General features: G+C 37.8%; 8 protein-coding genes across 8 annotated transcripts; 3 read left to right on the forward strand and 5 right to left on the reverse strand.

Annotated features, from left to right (window-relative positions):
- Nucleotides 1-144: 144 nt before the first annotated feature.
- On the reverse strand, nt 145-3720 carry GCK72_022825 (uncharacterized protein; the record flags this gene model as incomplete). The annotated part of the gene is made up of 4 exons (XM_003102916.2): nt 145-2853; nt 3286-3451; nt 3548-3625; nt 3677-3720. The coding sequence occupies 4 exons, from the start codon at nt 3718-3720 to the stop codon at nt 145-147; spliced, it is 2997 nt and encodes a 998-aa protein (XP_003102964.2).
- A 3759-nt stretch (nt 3721-7479) lies between these two features.
- On the forward strand, nt 7480-8899 carry GCK72_022826 (uncharacterized protein; the record flags this gene model as incomplete). The annotated part of the gene is made up of 6 exons (XM_053735086.1): nt 7480-7513; nt 7567-7659; nt 7705-7851; nt 7908-8003; nt 8054-8173; nt 8424-8899. The coding sequence occupies 6 exons, from the start codon at nt 7480-7482 to the stop codon at nt 8897-8899; spliced, it is 966 nt and encodes a 321-aa protein (XP_053578652.1).
- GCK72_022827 (uncharacterized protein) lies at nt 7887-10832 on the reverse strand (the record flags this gene model as incomplete). The annotated part of the gene is made up of 3 exons (XM_053735087.1): nt 7887-7988; nt 9794-10027; nt 10764-10832. The coding sequence occupies 3 exons, from the start codon at nt 10830-10832 to the stop codon at nt 7887-7889; spliced, it is 405 nt and encodes a 134-aa protein (XP_053578653.1).
- Nucleotides 10833-11761: 929 nt separating this feature from the next.
- GCK72_022828 (uncharacterized protein) lies at nt 11762-12276 on the reverse strand (the record flags this gene model as incomplete). Its single annotated transcript, XM_053735088.1, has 2 exons — nt 11762-11943; nt 11994-12276. 2 exons carry the CDS (start codon nt 12274-12276, stop codon nt 11762-11764), a joined length of 465 nt encoding a protein of 154 aa, XP_053578654.1.
- A 3010-nt stretch (nt 12277-15286) lies between these two features.
- On the reverse strand, nt 15287-16524 carry GCK72_022829 (uncharacterized protein; the record flags this gene model as incomplete). Its single annotated transcript, XM_003102878.2, has 4 exons — nt 15287-15487; nt 15543-16134; nt 16182-16265; nt 16316-16524. The coding sequence occupies 4 exons, from the start codon at nt 16522-16524 to the stop codon at nt 15287-15289; spliced, it is 1086 nt and encodes a 361-aa protein (XP_003102926.2).
- A 2473-nt stretch (nt 16525-18997) lies between these two features.
- On the reverse strand, nt 18998-19366 carry GCK72_022830 (uncharacterized protein; the record flags this gene model as incomplete). The annotated part of the gene is made up of 2 exons (XM_003102960.2): nt 18998-19206; nt 19270-19366. The coding sequence occupies 2 exons, from the start codon at nt 19364-19366 to the stop codon at nt 18998-19000; spliced, it is 306 nt and encodes a 101-aa protein (XP_003103008.2).
- Nucleotides 19367-21200: 1834 nt separating this feature from the next.
- Nucleotides 21201-21751, forward strand: GCK72_022831 (uncharacterized protein; the record flags this gene model as incomplete). Its single annotated transcript, XM_003102837.2, has 3 exons — nt 21201-21308; nt 21393-21476; nt 21629-21751. The coding sequence occupies 3 exons, from the start codon at nt 21201-21203 to the stop codon at nt 21749-21751; spliced, it is 315 nt and encodes a 104-aa protein (XP_003102885.2).
- Nucleotides 21752-22294: 543 nt separating this feature from the next.
- GCK72_022832 (uncharacterized protein) lies at nt 22295-22814 on the forward strand (the record flags this gene model as incomplete). Its single annotated transcript, XM_003102884.2, has 3 exons — nt 22295-22390; nt 22482-22556; nt 22695-22814. The coding sequence occupies 3 exons, from the start codon at nt 22295-22297 to the stop codon at nt 22812-22814; spliced, it is 291 nt and encodes a 96-aa protein (XP_003102932.2).
- Nucleotides 22815-24712: the final 1898 nt, after the last annotated feature.

Here is a 24712-nt window from a genome sequence, read left to right on the forward strand (position 1 = left end):
TGATCAGGAGAGAGTAGATTGATTGATGCTGGAGATTTATGGGAACTGGAGAAATTTCTGGAAATATGATTATTAATAAAAAACTTGAAACAAATATTCCAGACACCAATGGCGAAAGTCTACATTACTATTAAAAAATTCCAACTAACTTACCGTTGCTTGCGTCAATCCATTATTTTCTTGAACGATTTTTACAAGATCTCCCCATCCGCGTCCTTTTCGGTCTCCAGATCTATATTCCATGTGTTTCGCCGAATCAAAAATGATGATGGACTGTTTAGCAGATGCTATGATTGATGTCGTTTCCTCCATTGTTGCAGCTTTTCCCTTCAATTTTTGGGCGGCTCCCCAAACAACTACGATTTCTTTCTGGTTTCCGGTGAAGCTTTCCAGATATCCACAATAAATTCCTGAATTCTTGAGAATTTCAGAGAGAATTATCATTTGAGATTGTGTAGAACACATCACTCCGATCTTTTCTGGTGAAATGGCAGTCTGGTCATCTTGAGGCTGATAAAGCTTCTGCAGTAAACTCATCATCATTGGAACCAAGTCCTTATCTTCTTTTTGAGCACCAAATTTATGATCGACAATTTTGATTGGATACTCATTCGTCCAGATATCACCTCGCATTTGGATGACATCTCCTATTTTCTCAGATCCAGTGAAATCATCATTTTGATAATACAGCTTTCCAATCATTTCGGCGATTCTGGTGTTCACAGAATAAATCACCTTTCCATTTACAGTCGGAAATATTTTCCATTCCGTCGCTTTTTCAACAAGTTGTCCTGTTGATATACGCCCTTGATGACATCCAAAGCATTCATGGACGATGTGGTCTTTTGCCGTGTCTCCCATCAATCCGTAAGTTGCCAATGGATATTGGACGCATGTTTGGACAACATCGGATTGCGGGATCTGATCGGAGTCATCGAACTGAACAGTCGACACGTTGTTGAGATGTTGGAGGACGGTGGGATTGGAGAACAGTGACTCAAAAGTTGAGATCACAATTTGTGGGCGAACCATATCAAAGAAGATATTCAGCCAGTATTCATCAAGTTTATTGTCACTCCCCATGCTTTTGAGATAGGACTTTGCTGTTCCTGAGAGGTCTGTACGCGCGGTGCGATTTTCAGAAATTAATTTCTGAAGAAACTGCGTCAACAGAACCGGGTAGTCAATGCTGGTATCTTCTGATCTGGGTTGCATCTTCCACTGTTTGACACTGATGAAACGAACAGGTTTGGCGGCTCCCTTTCCTACAACATTTTCAAAATGTGTTGCGAAAACTCGGGCTCGATTCTCATCAGGTAAGAACACAATTTGTTGAGTTTCCGGTCTAGCAGTAGCTGCTTCGTGGGCTGCGATGGCAACGGTTGTACTCTTTCCTGAGATAATTGGAAAAGCACCGACAGTGATTGGTAATTTCTGTTGGCTGATTCGATGGATATAGGTTGCTTGAGCATTGTTTGGAGTTACTGAATACTTATGGTTGGTGGGTGGCAGGGAATCCAAAATTTGGACAACCGGAGACGGAAGCATTGAAACTTTTCCCTTACTGTATCCTTCTCTTTTGGTACACACTCCATTCTCTCCAATTGACAATCCTCCGAACAAAGCCGTGATTATCTTTTTTCCATTCGATCCATCCGCCATCTGTTCAAAGAATCCAGGTTGCAAGCACGGGGGTACTTGTTCCTTTCCAATTTGATGAACTAATCTTGAAGGAACCGTAGTGTCAGCGAACTTGGTCGAATCGAAATCTCCAGTTGCTTTCACAATCACATGCACTGCTTTGTTAACCAATTTTTGAGTAATCTCTCCTCTTCCTACATCTTGAATGTAAATTGGCATCCCTGGGAACCATTGTCTTGGAAACCCGGTTGCGGGCAACTTCATTTTCACTGAAAAGCCAGCATCTCCAGACGTCAACATCTCGAAACTCCATCGGGAAACTGAGTGCTTGCGCCCATCGAATAGACCTTTTCTGGCGGCCACCAGTGCCGAACTTCCCATCACTCCACAGTAATTCACAAGTTGCTCGTTGTACTGGAAGTTAGATCGACTATAACTGTTTTCAATATTGTAAAGTTCTCGATTTTTTTCAAAATTCAAAACAAGCGGCATGGCGGTGACTAGGTTCCGATTGGGTTTCGCGATTTCTGGTCCTCGATTCATTCTCATCTTCACTGGGTAAAAAACGTCTCCATTGTGAACGCTTGATTCAACTCCAATTGCAGAGTGGGATTCATCTTTTGGCGCAGCGACTTCACCGGTTCCAAAAACCACTGCTCTCATCGCTTTTCCGATATTCAAAGTTTGATTTTGCACAATTGATCTGCGGAACAGACAGAAAGTGTGAACAACGTTTGTTCCTTCCGAATTTCTTATCTTTTTCACGGCAATCGTATCACCAATCATCAGGGAATCGAGACAAAACAAATAGCGTGCTCCATTGTAGAGGATTGTCGAAGTTTCATCGATTCGGAGTGTAGAAATTTCTTCCAAGTTTTCGTGATACGCCTCGGCACTCACAAAGTTTTTTCCGACGTCGCTGATTTGGTAGATCCCATAATGACCGACAGCACGGCCCACCATTGCAGATTCGATTCCTTCGGTAAGTTTAGGAATTGACTTTTGCATTTCTTCCGATATTCCGCGCTTCTCCGCCATTTTTGTCATGGCGAGGAATCGGACAGCTTGTTCTGAAGTGTATCCGTTCACATGTTCCGTTGCGCCTTCTCGGAGTTGCTCGGTGGGAAATCCCATGGTAAACAAAAAGTATTTTCCGGATTGACGGTGCTCATTACGGAGCTCGACGTACAAGTCTTGATAGACGCGACGATCCTGGAATAGAAAACGTTGAAATAAAAAATAGGTTATCAGGGGCTCATGCAGAAGTTTTTGTATGAAATATTGTTTTCCTACTCTAAAAATCACCTAGAAGCTCATAATACTTCAATACAAAAAATAAAAAAAAGAAACTTCCCATGCCGGGAATCGAACCCGGGCCGCGTGGGTGAAAACCACGAATCCTAACCACTAGACCACATGGGAGGACGAGGAGAGTAGTCGAAAAGGGGGTAGAAAAGAGAGGGGGCAACGAGAAGGAAAAGGAGACGGCAGCGGTGAGGAGAGAATGAGAGGAAAGCGTTTCTCAAGATATTCAATTATTTGATCACTATGAGCTTGAACGCTCATAATTTTCATTGGAAGCTGATGGACGTAACCAAAAGAAAATAATCCCAAAAACTCTTATACACATATTAACGGACTTACCGAATCACTGAGACGCCTTATTTCTTGTTCCATGGTTAATTCATCCACTGGTTCTGGCGAAGCTTCTGATTGTTCCATTTTGACTGTTTCCAATGCAGAAGTTAGACAATTGGAATCAGCAGATGACGCGGCTGGAGTCTCGGAAGCAGACGATAAGTCTGGTGGGCTGAAAGTGTTTTGGATTTCTATGCAGAGTATTTACCTTACTGATTTTCTTGTTTGAAAATCATTAAATACTTCTAATCCCAAGAAAAAAACCTACAGGTATGGCTCATTCTTTTCGTCGCTCTCCTCTTCGTCGCTATCCAAGATGTGGTCGAGATAATTGTCACTCGGGGCACTGAAAAAAGATTTGTTTAAGTTCATTTCTCTAATTGCCTAGATGCCTTACCTTTGCATTTGGTTGAAATTGACAACTTTGCGTGGTTGCGACATTCGGCTAGACGGAATGATCTGAAATAAGATACTTTGAGAGGTAATAAGAAAAGGTACAAAAACGGACAATACTAAAACAAAGAGAGAAGGAGGAAATTGCAAAACAGTAAGATTGCGTATTCGCTCAAACGTATAGATTAAGAATCAATAGGGCAGCGCGCGAGTTTCCAAAAACAAATGTATCGCTTGAGTTGACCTGTTTTATTGCAAAATATTAATAACAGCCAGAATAATTTTATTTTGTGCGACGTGACCGCAACGCACGCGAGGGCGACCGAAACGCACGCGAGGGCGACCGCAACGCGTGCGGGGGACAGGGAGAGTGCGTATAGAAATGACAGGTATTGGGTCTATTGGTGCGGTTAGAGTCAATTAAGCGGGATTATTGATTATAATTACTCAATATAAGCTAGATGACTGAAAAGAACGGAGAAATAAAGGTTATTGAAAAAAGGTTTGAATCATAGTGTTGTGGTGAAACTCTCGGGGACTATCGGATTGCCTCTGGTAGCCAACCGAGGAGCATCCAAAAAAGAACCGTTGGCTACAGTTCCAGTTAAGGAAAAATTTATAGAATTCAAAAATTTGAAAAATAGAGATGTTAGAATATTTTTTAAAAAAACATTGAAACGTCGTAAAAAGTAGAATTGTTATGAAAAAGTCAAAAACTTTTAAAACCGGTTGTGAAAATCATAGTCAGACAACAGGAAGACAAAAAATGATTGCACTCCTCTGTTTTTTAAATCGATTTTCAGTAAATCAGCAAGAAAAGTATTTTTCTGTCTACACACAAAAATTCCACGTGTGTTCTTGGCTGAAACAATATAACAATGACTTGTTTCTCTTTTGACAGAACAAACTGGAGTTTGTTCATAGAGACGCCAATTTTCAAAAAAAAATCCTGGTGCCCCCCAGATAACCAAATCATTTTTTGGATTCCAGAGAAATCTCGACGGCGTCAGCATTTTATTCCGGAATCCCTGAGTTCCGGCTCGAGAACAGCGGTTTGTTGATTTGTGAACCACACTATTTCAATGTCGTCAGGAGGAATGGAAACGCACTCTCCTTGTGGCACCGTTAATTTTTCAATAAGCTCAATTTGAAAAAAACTGATTCTAATTCTGAAATCCACTGCTTTGGTGGATTTTGACAAATATCCGCGCGGATTTCCGTAAAACTTACGTCACAGTCTTTTTCAATGAATTTATCACTGTTTTCATAGACTTTCTGTGTAAGTTCCGCTGTTTTTGAGCTAATGGAATAGCGATTTCATAAGTGAGCATTCTTGAAACAAACGAAAATGAAATGCTATAAGAACTAGACAAAACTCATTAAAAAAGTTAAAAGAGAGACATTCCTGTAGAAAATGTTGATTTCCTACTCTAAAAATCGTCTAGAAGCTCTCAATACTTCAATACAAAAAAGAAAAAAAAGAAACTTCCCATGCCGGGAATCGAACCCGGGCCGCGTGGGTGAAAACCACGAATCCTAACCACTAGACCACATGGGAGGACGAGGAGACAGGTCGAAGAGGGGATAGAAAAGAGAGGGGGCAACGAGAAGGAAAGGGAGAGGGCAGCGGTGAGGAGAGAAGGGTGAGACGCGTCATAGGCACGCCAGACCAACAAGTTTTATAATTTTTTGGGGATTTTGGAAGGTTTTTGGAGCTAGTTTTTTCACAATGAGCATTTTTTCTCAAAACATTCAAGTTTTCGATTACTTTGAGCTCGACTTTGAGCAATGTTCACCGTTTTCAGTGAAAGCTATTGCACGTGACCAGAAGTGAATAACTCCAAACTGCAAGATAGTAAACTTTGCGATTGCAGTGAAAAATTCCAAAAATAATAAATTTCAAAATGAGAAGATGACAAAAACTTGTGGAAGATGCTATACCAGCGTTGATTTTTTCATAAAATCTTTCTGAAGGTGGTAAAAATGCTTGAGTGAAAGGACAACAGCAGAATTGAATTATTTTTTATATGGCTGGCATAAAATAACAAAAATGTAACGTTCAAAAAAAAATTAGAAAAAGATTTGGACGGAGAACATGTTATTTTCTTTTTAAATGCTTTTGTTTATTTTGCAAACATTTGTCAGGTCAGCGAGTGGTGAAGAAAAAAGAAGATGACCACCTCTATCTGTTTCTTTGCGATAGAAAACAGGAATAGTTAGACACAGAAAACAAAAGAAAAAACTTTGTTCAAACCGATGTGTCAGTTGGTGTCAGATATCTAATAAAAGAGAATTATAAAAGAGAGAAATAAAAGATAGGAAATAAAAACAGGTTGTTCAATCCTTGGTAAGAGAGCAAGCGAGAAAGAGAGAAATTCGTAAACATGTAATTAGACATGCAAAATTAAAATAATGTGCGTGGACAGGGCTCATATTCAAGTTTGGGCCATAAAAAAGATAATTTACACAAAAAATTGATTGAATTAGGGTTGAAAACCGAGCCCACTGAAAAGCAAATAAAGAAATTATAATAGAAAGGAATAGTTTTTCATGCAGTAAACACAGGTATCAAACAGCTTTTTGCAGAATTTTGGTATAATGGGTGTTATTGGTTGAAGTGGTTGGAAGTGAAGTGGAACTACTTTTACTGATTTTCCTAAAATTTTTACTGATTTTCCTAAAATTTTTATAATTCTGAATTTATTTTCGAATGAAATGTTTTTCAAACCCAACAGAAACAGTAATTGTCGATTTCAGAGAAATAGAAAATTAAAAGAACATCTATTATTTCAAGTTCAAACACGCAGTTTTCCCGACTCCCTGAACTTGACTTCATAACTCAACCAATTTTCACAGCTCGACAGGAAATTACTGTCGAAGTGAATCATTATTGGTATCATATCCATTTCTATCAAAATATTGTCAAAAACTCATCTTATCTCCAAAATCCTCTCTCGCTTCGAAACAACGTTTTCCCTTTTTCTTCTACTCTCAAGGAGAACAGGGTTGTGGGGAAACATAGGGGTACCTTAAGAACACAAAAAACAAAAAGACGCCTAAACCTCCCGGGATCAGAAGTAAAACGAGAAACTCGCTGATTTGTGAAATCGTGAAATTTGCACATTTTTGCCGAACGATAGTGTGTGAAACATATTGTGATCCAATCTATCATTTTGTAATATAGAAAACGGTTTTGTTAAGTGAGACACATTTTGAAGAGTTCACAGTTAGTCAGTTTTAAATGCGTTTCATTTCTAAAATCCTCCGGGAGGAGCAGCTGGAAGAGTAGAATGATGAAGGCTAATTCAAAAGCAATCAATGGTTTCTAAAGACATGAATTTTCAGACACTGAAGCTCCATCACATCTACTACCTCCTGAATGTCTCTACAAATTTTATCTCATGAAAACTATTTCTGATTTCTATGTATAGTCAAAGCTAACAGGTACAAGTTCTCTCATCATCCGAAAATATCATAATTGTTTAGGAGACGCAGAGAAACCATCTTTTTTGCGTCTGACTCTCTTATTTTTCTTTCGCCTTTTCTCTCTTTCTCTCCTCCTCTATCAGCCGCCAAAATTTGACCGCTACGCTGCACGCGACGCAGATCAATTTGCCTGCACATCTAAGTAGGCCTCTTGAGTCTTAATGTACACCCTAAAACACTCCACTCACGGCCTGCTGCAGAGGCCCTCTCAAAGTATTGTGCGCAGTGCATTGCAGTGCGTACCCACGCTATTTTCTCAGCCCTCTGTTATTGATTTTTATTTAATTGTTGATCAACTTTGCTTTTTCCAGCACACTAATAATGGGAAAATATCGTGGAACAAGGAGAAAGAACTGTAAGTTTCATTTTCAGATTGTGATATCAATTAATGTTTTTTCTGTTTTTCAGCAAATTCAAATCTGCAAAAGATAAGAATTCAGAATTGCATTTTGGCGCGTGCTGCTCGTTTGGAAAAGCTGAATCGTCGCTCAGCTGCTAACGGTATGGGCTATTAATAGACATGTTTGTAATCAATTTTTAATTCAGAAGTCCAAATGGATGAGCCAGGACCTCAACAAAACAATGAAGGTGTTGTCGTAGTGCCAATCAATCAGTCAAACCATGGTGGTGCTGCCGGGAGAGCCGCTGAGGAGGTTCAAGCTCAAAATAACAATCCAAACAATGATGATGTCGGTTAGTTATTCAATAATTAAAAATTATTAGAAGAATTAGTAGACATAAATTTTCAGACAATGAGTTGGCTGATCGCAACCAGGCTCTACTTCCACCACCTCAGCAAAACTGGAACCAAGTTGTGGAGCAGCCAATTGCTGAAAATCATCTTGGTTAGTTACAAGTTCTAATGACATAAAAATGTTATAATTATGTATCTCAGGTGATGAAGATGCGAATATTGACCGCAAACTCCCTTCAGCGGATCTCGTTCGTTCTGCGTCCCCACATCTGCCAAACGTCCACATCAAAGTGGAAAATGAGGGGCACGGAGCCTTTGATAGTGAGTTTTAGCCGTAAACCTGGTTCACTCTGATCAGAGTTAAGCGGAGAACGGGTTTTGAAATGGCGGAAGGCGGAGAACATAGAAGACGATTTTGTAGAAAACGATTTTGGTATTATTCTGTTGTAAAAAGTCCCTAAAAACAGTTGCATGTGTGGTAAATTTAGTTTTTTTGTAAAAATTGATAGCTTTGCTGCAAAAAACTATTCAAATTGAGTGCTTACATTCAATCATCACACCCCAATTTCAGATCCAGCTCCTGTTCACGACCAGGAGGATCTCGTGATCACTGAACCCCTTCGTCTTCAAGGACGGATCAAACTGGAGCCACTCTCTCCGAAGCGAAGCAAGGATGAGGACCCCAATATGTTGCGTCCAGGACCAATAACCACACAGCCGGATCGCAAAATAATCTTCACCACACCATACAATGTAGTTCGAACGAACTACATTGAGATCAAAAATTCCTCGAATCGCCGAATCGGATTCCAGTTGAAATGCCGTCAAAGACCTTTCAAGCTGAACCAGAAGTCGGGAGCTCTTTACCCTGGCGACGCGGTGCTCATCGAACTGAAAACGGAGAATTTCGACATTGAGAAGGCATTCACCGAGAAAGTGACCATTGAATGGATGAACATACCGGAAACAGGAGAGGTTTTGGAGGAATACTTGAATGGTGATGGATGCAAAATGACAAAGAATATGGTGGTCGAGTTCATGAAGTAGAGAATTTTTCTCATTGAAAATTGGAATTCCTTTTCAAAGCACACGGACTTATTTCATGTAATTTGCTCACAATCCGTATTGTTACCTGCCCATTTCCACAATTATCATTCCTCTTGTTTTCGTTTTCTTCACATTTACAGTTTATGATCTCTTCCGGGCCCATCATCCATTAATTGAATCCCCATCCCTGTTTTCCTTCTATCTCTCCTTTTAATTATTTTTTGTTACCGCCCAACTAATCTCCTGTCATAAATCAACTTTCCGATCACTTATTGAGCTTTTGATCCCTCAAATTTTCACCAGGCCTATTCAGTTTTACTACTTAACGAAAAATTTCTTTGAAATAAATATTTTGCGGACTGAAGGTCTTCGATACAGGAACCGTCCGTCCCGACCCGGCCCTGTCGCCTCAAATTCAAAAAATGGGAACAATTTTTTGGCAATCTTGGAAATTTTCATAAAAAATAGTCAGAAATTCTATATACATTCGACTTTCCATCGAAATTTGAAAATATAGTAAAAAATTCGAAAAAATCAAATTTCAAAATACCAACTCCCCCCTCCCCCTTGTCATGGCAAACCAATACTCATTGCAAACCAAACAACTTTCTGAATTCAAAAAATATTCTTGGAAATTTGAGAAAGTTTTTCACAACCACACTCTCAAAAATACCGACTAAATGGTAATTATTTGTTCCCCTGTGAGACTGCCTGTCAAATTTCTCGTCGGAAACTGGGCACACTGAGAGAAAACAAATATAGAATGATGATAATAAAACTTTCAAAAACTATTTCTCATTTATTCTTTCTTTTGAGCGGTCGATTGCTGTTCAACCCCTTTTACTAGGAAAAAAGATCAATTCTGACTTTTGTGTTATTTGTAGCACGGCTTACAGTGTTTGTCAGAGTATAGTCTAAAATAGTGATAAGCTCCAGTGGTGAATCGAATAAGCAATGTGGGATTGAGCATTTGAACTCTTGTTTATCGTACCAAACCGAAAACTCATTTTCGTACTTTCCATTGCTTTCGAGGGTTTTCGCTATCAAATCATAAGAAGTAGGGTAAATGATTGAACACAAGGCAACTTCATATGGTTTATTGAAGTTAAAAGGAGATGCCAAATGTGTCTGAAAGTTGGAGATTGTAGAAGCAGATTGGGTATTTGACCCGAGAGTAATGTAGAAATCACTCCTTTTCCTTTATTTTTGGGTTTGGTGAGAAGTATCCGATACAAGAAACAAAGAATGACAAGCCACTGTTGATGTTGAGGGTAGTCGAGAGTACAAATTTTATATAAAGCAACAAAACTAACAATATAAATTATTAAAAATTTGTTACAAGAATACAAGCAATGATTTGGAGCAATGAATATTACCACAAGACCACGTTGGACTATCCATCGAAATTACATGAAATGAATAAATGAATCACAAAAACAAAAGACTACATGTCAAAATTATCACACAAATATTCGATTATTTGTGTCTTTCCTTGTAATACGTCTTTCCTTGTAATAGTCTTGTTGATTTCTTGTGCTTGGGTAAGTAGATGAGAAACACCACGAAATCAAGACTTTGAATTGTGATACAATTTTTCAAGTATTTCCCTTTTTTTCTCCATTCTGATTACCGCTACTCCAGCGTCTCACTTTAAAGTTTCTGGTACTATATCGTACTGGGTACTAATGGTCACGTTAGGTATTATAATTTCCCTCAAGTAGAAGTTTTCAGTAATCTTATCAATTCTAAAAACTTGAGGGTTATTCTTGAAATGGTTCAAAAGTTTTTCTTTTGAAGACTTGATTTTATCAAAAATTTTAGAAGGTGATACGATAGGTTGTGGTGATGGTGGATTACATTGTACCGCATCATTTTTACTATCAGCATCATCAAATACGTCATCATTGTAAGGATTCACCGTTTCGCTCGTCATGGGGGTTTTCATCAAGTTTTGGTATTTTTACAAATTCCTCTTGTTTTGAGTCGTTTACACGTTTTCTCACCAAATCTGATAATTCTTTTTGCAAATGGGCTAGTTTGCGGTCATTTTCCATTGGTGCATCAAGAATATTATCGATATGGTTTATTTCGGTTGGAGATTAAATCTTCATGTTCTTTGATTGAAAGTAGCACGTATTTACCGTAAGACGTTTTCAAGAATAGTAGAAGCCGCGGATATCAACACAGACAAAACTATGGCAACTGGTGAACCGTTTGAACTAGAAACTGCCTAGTCTCATCGATATTTCGTAGAGTTGCCAAATGTCTAAGTTTTCAGACTCTGGTTTGAGTTTTCGCACGAAAACGCGTGGAACTTTGACAGATCCGTTCAAAATGTTGAAAATGAGCTTCACGAGACAAACAACTATATTATCGGAAAACTCACCAATTCGAGTAATTCTGTCATGCTTGTCCAACGTTTTTGAAAGAGCAAGAAGTTTGTGAAAAGTATCCAAATCCCAAGTAGGGAACTCATTTTGGGATGAAGCTATGTGTAGTTTCGCCAGGAAGAATATTATCACGATAGGGAATTTTGTCGGGGCAGTTTTTGTGAAGATCAATCAGTAGTAAATAGGTATAAGGTTTGCAGGTTGCGTCGTTGTAAACGGTCAAGAAGGTGTTGCAGGCACCGGGCATTAGTTGTGAACCCAAACACCGTGACTTGTTTGCGTTGTTTTTGAACAAAATGATATAACCTGCTTGCAATCGCAAATTTCTAACTAACAACTTTCCATCTCTCAACTATTTCATCGTCACTCTTCTTCATCAGTCTGTCTGTGTGTTTGTTTGCTCCCCTCTCTGAGATAAAAGTCCTATTCAAGAACAAATTTATTCAAACTCTAATAATTAAAAAAAAAATTATTAGAGTTGAAGGTGATCCGGCTGTGGTGCTATATACGCAGGGACCATTGCAAATGTAGTCGGGAAGCCTCCTGCTGGGATATTTATACGCCGCCTACATGTGCTACAGCGGAGCCATGACCCCCATTGGAGTCGTACGGAGATCCTATCAATGCATTCTTGACAGAACGTATGACCACAGGCTGAAAAAAAGAAGTTTTAATACATTATTTGATTTTTTTTAGATTCTTACAAAACGTTTTCGGGAGCACCGCTTGCATATCGTACATCCAAATACACAGGACGCAGCATCTGGTCTCTTCCCGTGCATCTCGGTCGGCTCTGAACCATCCGATTTCCGCGTTTCGTCGGCCCATCTCGCCTTGTAGACGGTCTCTTTCCATCTCGAGTCCGTTCCACTCTTGGAGAAGGAATTCCACCCTTCTTTCAAGGGCCATCGTCTTGTTGTGCGCAGCCTGAGCCTTTTGTGATGGGACACAGTCACAGAGCACATGGACAACCTGAAAAAAAACCATCACGTAAATTAGAATTGAAAAAGGAAACAAGATTTCAAAAAATCATGACTAAAATTCAAGATTCATGAAAAAGGTTTCAAAACTACAATAGTAGATTGTCACTTGAAAATTTCTAGTTTCGTAGAAAAAAAATATGGAAGGTGAAAGTTGAATAGCATTCTAGTACAAATGTTTTGAATGTGGAGAAAGACAATTGGAGTTTATGTGATTGAATGGGAAAAAGTTTACCTCAACAAAATTTTTGAGGGTAGAGCTTTGTGAATTTTTGTGTAATAGTGGTTTTTTAGTGTTTTAAAGTTACCCAGAAGTCGACAATCTGCCCATCGGGCTGTTGTTGTTGTCTTTATACGAATAAATTTATTTCTGTCTGAATGTAATCGTGTTGTTTCATATTTTTATTTATTTATACAGGGTTTATAATTTATTATTTTCTAATAAAGTATATTTGATAGTTGTGAAAACTTAAAAAGAACATATTTTTCTATTCAAAAAATGTTGAAACATACCTTCAAGAACACCGATAATTCAATAAAAATCGAATATATACAGGGACCGCCATTCCGGTAGGCGATCAAATAGTTGAAAGGAAATACTAGCATTCAATAAAAATCAAATATATACATTATTTTTGACATGCAACCTGAAGCAGTCAAGAAGGCAGAAATGACGAAAAAGCCAAAAAAAGGCTTTCGGAAGAGAGTTTACGAGACAAAGAGAATTTTCCGTTAGTCATTTCTCCGTAAACACAAGGACACGTCTTAGAAATTTTAGAAGAAACAAAGAAGAAATTTTTAAAAAGGGCACAAGTTTAAATTAGAAAAAGAAGATAGAAATTTTCAATAGGACAGAAGTTTGAATTTGAAAAAAAAGATAGAAATGTTGACAACAGAAAAAAAATATCAATGAAACGGACGCCGCGCGCGTCGCATTTGCAACACATCTTTTGAGAGATATCGTAATCTCTGAAATTTGGGTCTCGAAATGATTTGACAGTTTAGAAAAAATCGTTTTTTGAAAGGTATAAGTAATTAACGAATGAAGAATTTAAATAACTTTAGAGAAATCGTTTTATATTCACCCTCGGCTCTAATACTCCGTCCATTCGTCACATTTCTACTCAGAATTAGTATCAAAATGAATCTTTTTTTCTGTTTTAACCATTTCTGTCAAAACATTCCTTAAAACTTTCCTCATCTCCAAGTTCGTCATTTGTTTTGTGATGCTATCTTTCTTCTTTTCTGTACTAGCAGCAAACTGTGTGGAGAAAACAGCTGCGTTTCCCACTCTTTCCCCTTTTGACTGCTGACGGGAAAAGGGGAAAAGTTAGCTTCACAAAAATAATGACGATTTTGGAGAAGAAAAGTTTTTAGGAATGTTTTGACAGAAATGGTTAAAACAGAAAAAAAAGATTCATTTTGATAAATGTTTTCCACATATTTCTCAATAGCTCGACAACCTTCAATAATGTTTTCTACAAAATACACAAGTTTAACTATGTTGTTTGAAGTGTAAAACTCCATATATTAGTCTTGCCAATCTTCGACAGCCCAAGAGATATAGGTAACAAGTCAAGAGCAGTAGTTCAATGGTCAAAAAAATGAAAATCAACACTTTTTAATTAAAAATATATGTTTCCTCAAAGTTTCAGGTCAATCTGACCAATTTGAAAAAGTTATGACCGAAAAGCCGAAATATGATACATTTTTCTCCGGTACTGTATGTGTGTCGATTGAACAGAATTTGTATCACGAAAATTACCACTGTGTTCTCTTAACATCTCAAAGATACCTTTCGTCACTCTGCCCTGACGTCAAAGTTCTCCAAATTGTAGAATTAGAAATCCGTTGTGTCATATCTCATAGGGTTCATAACTCAGTCCATTCTTTACACTCAAAATTAGTATTAAAATGAATCTTCTTTTGTGTTTTATCTGTTTTTGTCAAAACATTCTTCAAAACATTCCTTATCTCCAAAAATATTCCAGAAAAGAGGAGAATGGTGGAAATATTGTAGTACGCTTCGCAAACTTCCACCATTGTGGTCACTTGAACCGATTGGAGCTTATGTTTTAGCAAACTGGTCAAATTTCGGCCCGGCCTGGCTTCAAAAAAAAGTACATTCTTTTTGACCGAATTTTTTTAATTTTTTGAAGATTTTACATCAAAAAATCCAATTTCTAGCTGCATGACTAGTTTTTGCTTTAATTCTGAAGTATAGTCAAAAATTCGACATTTTTGGAGAAAAAATCAAAAAATTTCAAAATTTTGTTCAAAAATTAGTTTAAAATTTTTTTTTGAATTTCGAGCCCCGGGCGGGCGGGCCGGACCGGGCCGGGCCGACGGGCCGAGAAAAATTGCAATTTTGGTTCGGGACAAGTTTGTATTTTAGTGGGTTCGATGGTATAACGTCTAAAGTGTTGTTTTCTTGTTGGTTGTCTAACAGATTGCTGGAAATTGTGTATATTCACCGTTTTCCTTTCACTCGCAGAGCGGGTTATAGAAAGACTACCAAGATTTTGAAAAGTGAAAAGTTATTGGGGCAATTAAACGATGAAAAAACTGAAAACATGTACAGTACTGGCTGAAAATTAGTTAACTTCTCCTGTTTGCAGTGAAAACTTATCGAGAGTGTATTAGTATCCCTGAATATACTGAATATAATATACAAACTTTTGCTTCTGTCAACTTTTGAGTGCGAGACGGCTATAAATGTATACAATCCACAATCTTCTGCTGACTGTTGCACAGATTAGGCTATCGTCATTAGGTCCTCCAGCTGCCACTAAGGACATTGACTCTGGGAAATCGGTCTGGGAAGAAAATGAATCTCATTGTCAGTGATAATTTACTTAATTATTGGTAGATTCACTTTTCATAGTTGATGTATAACAAATTATTTATTGAGAAACCATGAATTGCAAAGAATTGAAAATAATGAAAATAGTCAAGAGTCCAACTTAATCATTTCTTTTGATGTGGATTTCATCTTGGAACAATCACCGGAAAACTTATTAATGTCTTCGAATAGTGTAAACACTATCATTTCCCGAGTGAATTTCCAAATAGTGACTGGAGTCCGGAATCTGATAACGATGGGTGACACTTCCATCGTTCGCCCTTCTTTCTTCCAAAGGAAAAGGTTCCACAAACCACGAACTGACATTGCCGGCTTTTACCATGCAAAACTGGAAAGATGGGTTTCTGGCAACGTTCTGAAAATTGAATTATATATTTGTATTATTTACATTGAAGCAGTTTGTAACTTACAGCTATCAAGTGATGTAAATCATTCAATACCATAGAATTGACTCTGATATGGAAACAAGGGAAGTTGTAGAACATTGGAAAATACTCCGAAGTATTTTGAGCAGAAACCACGTTAGTCTCTTCTGCCTGCTTCCAATGTTCTGATTCAAAGATTGGAGCCAGTTCTCGAGGACATCCGGTTACCAGGATTCCATTTAAGACTCCAGGTTTCATGTGAAACACAATCGTCAGTGTTTCATCGGCACTGGCTTGAATAATCGCTGACTTCACGCCCAATGAATGTGGCAGACATTTCAACAATTGTTCCCTTTTTTCAGGAAACACATCAAATGGAAGCTTCAGGGCTAGACGATTAATTAGTAGTTTCCGGTGATTCAAGACTTGAGCAAAACGACCGAATGCAGCTTCCTGGCCATCTGCAGGATTACCATTTCGAATGAAGTGACCAAAGTAAATTAGATAATCGAAGCACTTTTCATTTATTTGTAAACGGAAGAAGTTTTCTGTCCACTCCACAATAATTTGTTTGAAGGTTACACCAATCATGTCAACTATGGCTTTGAATATCTTGGACGTGAGGCGTAGATTTCCTCTGGAAATAAAGTATGATGAAAAAGTTGATCTGACACGGTGACTTACCTATCTTCAGGATTTACGTATCCTGTGACCTTCACCAGTAACTCCGCAGGCAACCCAGACAACACCTTCTGATTAGCCTCTGTTCTGAAAAATCTAACTTATTTGTGTATATTCAAACGCATCTCATCACTAACCTTCTTTCATGCGTGAAATCTACGTCTCCATAGTAAAATCGATAAAACCAGTACTCGAAATCGACGTATCCCATCGCATCATCACCATTTCTCTCACAGAAGAGGCGATAGCAGTCAAAAATTGGTTTCCCACTGAGCACCTCATAGAGAATGCATGACTTGAGATAGTTGGTGTTGGTTTTGAGCGATTCGTGGGGGATTTTGTGCATTCTTTGGGGTGAATGAGTAGAAAATCAATAAGAATAAGGGATACACTGCCTTCTGCACAAGGAAGGCAACGTGAAAAACGACGTCTGACGTCTCCACTCTCTCACGCGTGCAAATAGAGCGCACTTGCAGTAAACACTGATCTTTTTTTTGCTAAAATTGAAAAGGTTGTCGGAAACTGGAAAGACACAAAATTTGGAAACTGAAAATAATATGAATGGAAAGAAGGGATTTTTAGCTATAATTTGATATACAAAACATATATCAACACTGGGACTGGAAAAATATGGCACGACATCGCATCGAATACAGATGTTTCTATGACTTTATGACATTTTCCAAAGTTTATCTTGTTTTTTTTTTGTTTTAAAAATCATACATTGTGTTGATTTGTGCTGTAATATGGATAATATCTACAAAAATACAATATGTACACTTTCTTCACATCACTGCATCTACAGTATGACCGATATGGACCGAAAACTGAAAACGCTTCTCACAAACTTCCCTTCTCATAAACCTGATTCAATCAAGGCGCAGTTCAAGCATAACGACTGCGAAACTGCACAATTCAGATGAAAAAACGGGGGAACAGCATTTATTTTTTTGACTGACGTCTCAAACGTCGGACTCGACAAGCAGATTCTGAATAGAACAAGGAGAGCCTGGGAATGTTTCCAATCCTTGAAATTTCATTAGGCCTGCTTCAGTTGCTCACACGCACGAGTCAAATGCTGGATTGGTTTTCTGCAAACGGAGACCCCAAGAAAACGTGATCATGGAGGCTTGACAACCAACACTCTGGCTGTGACAAATTTCCGAGATTGGCTATCCAGAAATCAACTTTCTAATTATGCTTTTCGTGCGTGGAGCTACACTTGGAAGTTCTAAACATTGAAGAAACAAGGTCAACCTACATTAACAAGAATAAGTCGTTGATGCACAAAACGGGATTAGAAAGAAATACAACGAGTTGGATGTAGAATTTGGCACCGTTTCTTTTCGGGATGTCTATAGATTGATGCTGACCACATCAAAGAACCAAGGAAATAATTATTCTTGGTAAGTACTACTATCTTTTTCTTTTGAATATGGTTAATAACGTTTTTAGATATGTAAGGATTGTTTAGCCTAAAATGCTCAATCAAATCATCACATTTATTCAGATAATTGTCCTTTCAGCTACAATTGATGTTGGTGCTCCGCCAGATCGCCATTTCAACAACACTCCCAGCTCCACAAAAATGAATATGTTTGGATTATCACAGAATAAACCACAGAAGCTACGCAAAGTGTCTGGAATCGCTTAGCAGCTCAAACACTGACCTCTCAAACACATTAGAGTCAAAAAAGAGAACACTCACCACTGCGAGATATTGATTTCTCTCACAACGTTCAATTTGATAGGATAGAAGGACACCTACGGAATTTGTTTCACGAGAAAACTACTTGGTGCTGGATTTCAAACACATTGGTGAACGTGGGTTACCCTGAATTTATAAATTACCAAGATCCGTTTATTTTTCAGGTCATACGATCGTTCGGAAAGTCGAAACGCACGTCGAGTGCTGAGAAACTGATCGAATGAAAACAGTTGTGTGCACGCCACACTAGTAGAGGAAGCAAAACTGTCTCTGATAAGATCAGATTGTGAAATTTGGTGATTCTCAGGTAAATGTTGGTTTCTGTTTCGGAGCTAACGTATTTTATACTTTTCCAGGCAAAAGATAGAATATTTTGTTCATGTTTTAAAGACCGCTTGGGGATATATCGGTCCTGAAGATCTTACTCGTGGAGTTCTTGATTATCAAAAGCTGTCTTCCACCTGGCTCGAATCAATAAAATCATTATTTCTTGGTAAGTTGTTATCCAAAAATCTTGTCAAAAACGGAAGTAATCTAATTTTGGTTTCAGATTGTGGCATTGCTCGAGTTAGCTGGAATTCTTGCTGCTCAAACCATCAAAACGTCGGATTTGGGCTGATACGGCTAACGCAGCTATAACTTTTGAACCTTTTGTCACTTATGGATGCTTTTTGCGGTTAGTGTTAATGACCAAACTTTTCGGTACTCTCCGTGAAAGAGTTGAATTTTTAGGGTTGTCGAATGAGTTCACCACCTGGTCTATCAAGAGAAACACAACAACTGCGTTATGCTCTTCAATAACCTCGACCGACTCTTGATAAGATAACAGTTGATTGTAAAAATTCAGTTTTATAATTTATAAATATTGGTTTTGATTAAATTAATATTTTTCCCATTTTATCTTGTGTTTCAGATTCTGGGAAATGGGAACTTTGTGCAACTTACTAGTTAGAGGTAGTTATCAGCTTGTTAACTATTAGCATTTTTCCAAAAAAGAAACGTTAGGTTCCATTATTCAACTGGAGTCATTAAAATAGTCTCATCAGTCGAACCTTTGAAAAATGCGGTACTGTTAGATGCTCAATTAATTTTGTTTATTTCGAAACATAATTCAGTGAGGCGGAATTCCTTCACAATTGACGATGGAACCAGAAGTCAATTTTTCCTGTAGCTTATTGATGTAGAATCCAAGATTCGTATTCATGTTCCCACTCTCAGCAACTTCAAATTTGATGGCAGATTTGTAGTTGGTGAACTTTTTCAGGGTGAAAGTTACATTCAATCTGGTTGGAAGTCTGGCGAGAATCTCAACGAACTCCTCTGAAACTTTCAAATTGAAAAATGATACATCCTTTTTCAGGTTCCTGATTTTTCAGTACTTACTTTTGTTAACATGCGAATCGCAAAGGTCGAATCCAAAGTCCGGAGCAAAAAGGTCGGAAATGGTTGCACGGTTTCTAGTCTTAATAGACTCCTCCATTTTGGTAACAAACTTTTGGAGATAGGATTGAGTCGAGTCCAATTTAGCTAGACAGGATCCCAGAAAGGAAAAAAGAAAGAGAGATACAAAGGAAATCGACCACATGAGTGAAATTATAAAGTTTCCGAGAAAAAGATTTTATTTATAGGCATTTTTAATCGAATGATAATAAAAATTCAAAAAAAAAAGGGGGCGGCGGGGCGTCCATGAAAAAGGGTCTAATCAAATTAATGTTTTTTCTGTGGCGGAGGGGAGTAGGTGAAAAAGGACACGTCAGCAAAAAGATATGAGCACATACAGTACCGTCCAAAAGGTTGTAAACTTTTGCCGTTTTCAGTTGAAACTGGCCAACTTTGAGAGTGTGCCATGGTAATACTGATTGTCCCATCAAGTAGGTTATTTTGTAAAGACACTCCCTAGAGAGTTATGGTCATTTTGAGGCGACAGCTCAAAAATTGCACTATTTCACACTGAAATTGATTGATTTGAGGGAGAAATTATTTTATCGATACGTTACTTGCTAGGGAGTGTCTATACAAAAATTTTTCAACTACAAAAATGGAGCTCTACTATTTATTTGTATAATTCTTCAAAAATCTACTTGATGGGACAATCAGTATTACCACGACACACTATCAAAGTTAGCTAATTTTAACTGAAAACAGCCAATGCCTTCAACCTTTTGGACGGTGCTGTATGTGTGGCTAGGATTGAGTTTGGTTGAAGAAAACTCAATGATCTGAGAAAAGTGGGAACGTTTTTGTGTCCCTTCTCATAGAAAGTTCAAATTACCGCTGTATGCAAAACTCTATTATATTGTTTTGAATACCAATGAATTCCTGGCGTTAAAAGCATCTTTTTCTTTTTTTGAACTCTCTTATTGAAAAGTTATAAGCATTAAAAGTTTTTACAGTAATTATGGAACACCCTGTTATAACATAATTCTAACAACTTTGGCCGTTTTCAGGTAAAAATGGCCAACTTGAAGAATATGTTACGGCATCACATATTATCCCACCAAAAAAGTTTTGAACGGATCATACAAATGAAAAGTAAAGCTCCATTTTCGTAGTTGACAATTTTTGTGTACGAAAACGCCCCAGAGAGTTTTCGTCGTTTTAAGACGACAGTTCAAAAATTGCACTTTTTTTTACATTGAAATGGGTCAATTTTTAAGAGAAAGTCCCTGTGCAAAAAATGCTCAATTACAAAAATGAAGTTTTACTTTTGATATTCTTAGAAGATATTTTTGCGTTTTCATTTTCTTAAAAGTTGTGTTGTTTATAATATATTCTTGGGCTTTTTGGCAACGTAAAACTTGTATAGTCTCTTTTATGGGGAAAAAGGTTATCCAGGAATGCCCTCGTCTCTACTTTTGCATGAATCATTCATTGATGTGTTATCTTCTTTATTTTTCATTTATTGTTTTCTTTCTAATTGTTCACTCCGCAATAATGGTGCATAGCGTAGATTTCCATACCGATTTTCTCACAGGTTCTCAAACCACAATTCTTTTATTTTTCCTTCCCCCTCTCTCTTTTTCGAAAAGCCGATCACATGTCCGTTCCTTTACTCGCTTTTTCCTCTCCTCCACTGTTTGCTTATAGTTTTGTCATCGTTCCCAGTGTCGGTCGTTGTGACGCGTGCGCCGCGTCCCATTGGAGCGCTATTTCGAATATATTTTAGCCTATTTTTTGCACTGTGTCTTTAACAAACCTTCTTTACATTTCGATAAATTATCTCATGTTTCTTTGCTAGTGATAATTATTTTTTGCAGTTCCTCCACCTTTTCAGAGAAAAACAATTTTTTTTAATTCAACAATCATCTTTCAGGATGAAACTTGTTATCCTCATTGTCGTTTTTGCTTTCTTTGTCATTCCTCAAGGCCAGAGCCTTCCATATTCTAAACATGAGCTGAGAAGTTATGACCTCAATAGCCAGGTGAGCGGAAACAGATCTTTGAACAATCACTGAATCAAACTTTTCGGAACTATTTTTGGAGTCTTTTAGAAAGTTTTTTTACAGGTACCGAGTCATCCACTTCCATCGGAGAACATCACAACCACAACCACCGAAATTCCCACCACCACCGGATTTCCCACCACCACCGTATGTGATTTGAGGTCGAAATCAAAAAATATCCTCTTCAAAAAAGTACTTCTCAAAAAAACTGATGTTCGACAGAATCAATACTAGTAGAAGTATGTGGACCAAATAACAGTTGAACCAAAAATTTAATTTAATTATCCAACTATTTTCAGATCTCCCCTCTCAATGTCACCAATGTGATCGTTTCGCTTGTGTGCGGACTCTCCATCATTGGCATCATCGTTATGGTCGTCATAGTCTTGAAAGCAAGCCAAATCGGATTGCATTATAATTAATAGATAAATAGAGTTTTCCATTTAAAATGCAATAAATGTTGTTTTCTTTTCAAAATAAACGATGAATATCCATTAAACTGTTTATTGGTTCGAATTATTGGATTTAAGATTCCAAAGTATCTTTCAATTTCTTCACTCTTTTATGAATTTTTAAATGCTTCAACCCATAGCATAGAAGTCAGCAAGGCAAGGATAATTCTGCATCACCGCGAACGAGAAGATCGTGAAAATGATGCAAACGTGGTCCACGGGCGCGTGGAAACACAACCGATTCAAATTTGCCGGCGCCGCCGTCGCCGATAATAACTTTCGCACTCTCTCTTTCACTCACTATCCACTCCGCTAGTCTCTCAAGTCTCTCAATTCACCTCCCCTTTCTCCAATTTTTTTGACGGTGTAACTCATGTCCGTTCCTTTGCTCGTCCCTCTCTCGCTCCCACAATGTTTGTTTATCTTTGGTTATTGTCACTGTTTTTCACCCAATCCGTTCGATTATTAATAGATATTTAAGATTAACTCAAGTTTTTTGATTTATCTTCCAGAATGAAACTCACGCTTGTCTTCCTCGCCGTCATTTTTGCCATCATCACCGTCCATGAAGGCGAGAGTTTTCCGTATCAGAATCATCAGTTGAGAAATGTGAGTGAAAATAGAAATTGTTGAATCAGACAAACTATCGAAACCCATTTTGAATATTAAAGATGAATTTAAAATATTTCAATATTTATAGGAGCCAAGCTCAACCATACCGCCAACAACTGAAGTCATCTCCACCATGACCACCGCCGACATTCCAACCACCACCGTAAGTAAATGATTTCTATTCCAAAATTGAAAATTTAGTCCAAAAGGTGTCATCTTCCGTGTAGATTCTAGTTAACGCTCAGCTTTTAGAAAACTTGAAACATTGAATGACAATCTAATATCATGCAGTTGTTTTCAGAGCGATCAGGAGAATGTCGATAAATGGGTTAAGGCTCTCTGCATCTATTCGCTCATTTTGGTCATCGCTGCCTTCATCATTCTCCTCAAATCAATGACAGTAAGTGGAAGAAGAAGATAGAACTGCTTCCCCCTCCCCTTCCCCCTTCCTCCTATACCCCCCCCCCCCCATTTCTTAATTTTATGTTATTATATTTCAAGCAACAAGTTTTTATCTATGCCATCTCTGTTTAATAAAGTATGTTCAAGTAAAAAAAAGTTTTTATTCTTTCTCACCAAAACAAAAGGAAATTGGGTTAAAAAATGGCAATAGGCTGGTAAATTTCTTTGTTTCTTAGGGTGACATGATTCCAGCCACTGCCCAGATGCGGGGACTCAAACTGCAAAACTTAGCATGGTCAGCTTATTTCAGCACTGCTCGAAAAAAGATTCGAAGACATTTTCGTTCTGAAAACAAACTTTTCAACAGAGAGTACCATCTTGGTTCTGTTTTGCATTCTAACCGCAGAAATGAGTCCAAAGGTGTCCATTAAATCCTTCGAAAGAAGATGGGAGATTAGATTTCCTCAGTTTCTTCTCGTTGAATACATTGTAGTTGCTCCAGCTAGAATGTGTCTAAAGGATAGAAAATTTTATTATTTCGAAAAATGATAAACTCACATGTTCACTATTTTCAAGTATTTCCAGATATTTCCAAACTTGGAAAACTTCTCCACTCATTTCGATATCGCCAAGTACCTGGAGAAGTGAAAGATGGAGATGTGCAGTTATCGCTGGGTTCCATCTTTTTTTCTGTTCCACGTCCTTTTTAGGAGCATCAGTTCAATGAAATTGAATATCTCTCGAGTGACCTCATCGACCTTCGAGAACTTCTCGAGAAGCCAATTGTTCACTCAAAAACCTTCCAACATATTAGTCTGCATAGCGACATCTTTTGGTTTCTCGTGGGACCTTAAAACATAAATTTGATTGATATTTTTATTAAAGACAGCTACACACTCACCTTCTTATCTTTTCGAAAATGGACAGACTGCATTTCCAAGAGATGCTCTTACATTTAAACCATTTTTGGGTGCCTCGGATATGGTTCATCTCGACCCTGCTTCCATTAATTTGTTTTTTTTCGTTTTTTTCAGCTTTGGTAGAATATCCGATTTAGAATTCTTCACGCAAACTCTACTTCCATCATCAGCACATGAATTTTTGAACAGCCGGTGTTTGAATATCTTGTCAATATCCTCCATGGCTTTTCTGGTCATGACACAATTGTTCCCATTTTGTTTTCAGTGCAAGAGTTCTTCATCGTGGTTGCTTGGTCTGCTCTCTTTTTTAATACACAAGCCTCAAGCTTTGAATTACGAAATTGTGCAACTTTTTCTTCATATTATCGACTCCATTGACAGCTTTTGAAGATTGTGATATGTTACGGTAGCCGATCCAAGAAAATAGGCAGCCCATTCGAAGTTCCTTCCAGCAAAAGAGATCGGAGTTTCTTCCCTCCAGGTGGATGACAGATATTCGAAGATTCATACTCGATTTCTTCGATAATCTGAATCTCGTTGACCTCTTTATCACTGAAATACGGAAATTTGCACATTTTGAGGTTTTCGATACTCACTTCAGTTTCTTTCAAAATTTGCAAAAAACCATCCGAAGCATTTTTCTGTGTCTTGAGTTTGGTTTGTCTTATTCCAGGTTGAAGAAAAACGATCACGTAACATTGGTGGCACGTTCCAGGCCACAAATATTTTCTCTGAAATTGAAAAATTGGTGATGACAGTTAGTTGTGGACACAATCCTCATTTTTGAACAAAATATTAGGACCACTTTTCTGGAAATACTTCTGACCACAGGAATACTGGTAATCCACTTGATTTCGAGCCATTTTGGCCAAAACAGAATTTTTTTAACGACACGCTACTCAAAGATTCCATTCATGTAAAATTTCTTATTGTGAATGAACAGGAGACTCAAAATCTGACAGCAACCAAGTGAAGGAAGCTGATACTCGATATAAGC

Source organism: Caenorhabditis remanei, chromosome X, assembly GCF_010183535.1.
Source record: "Caenorhabditis remanei strain PX506 chromosome X, whole genome shotgun sequence".
NCBI classification, from domain to species: Eukaryota; Metazoa; Nematoda; class Chromadorea; order Rhabditida; family Rhabditidae; genus Caenorhabditis; species Caenorhabditis remanei.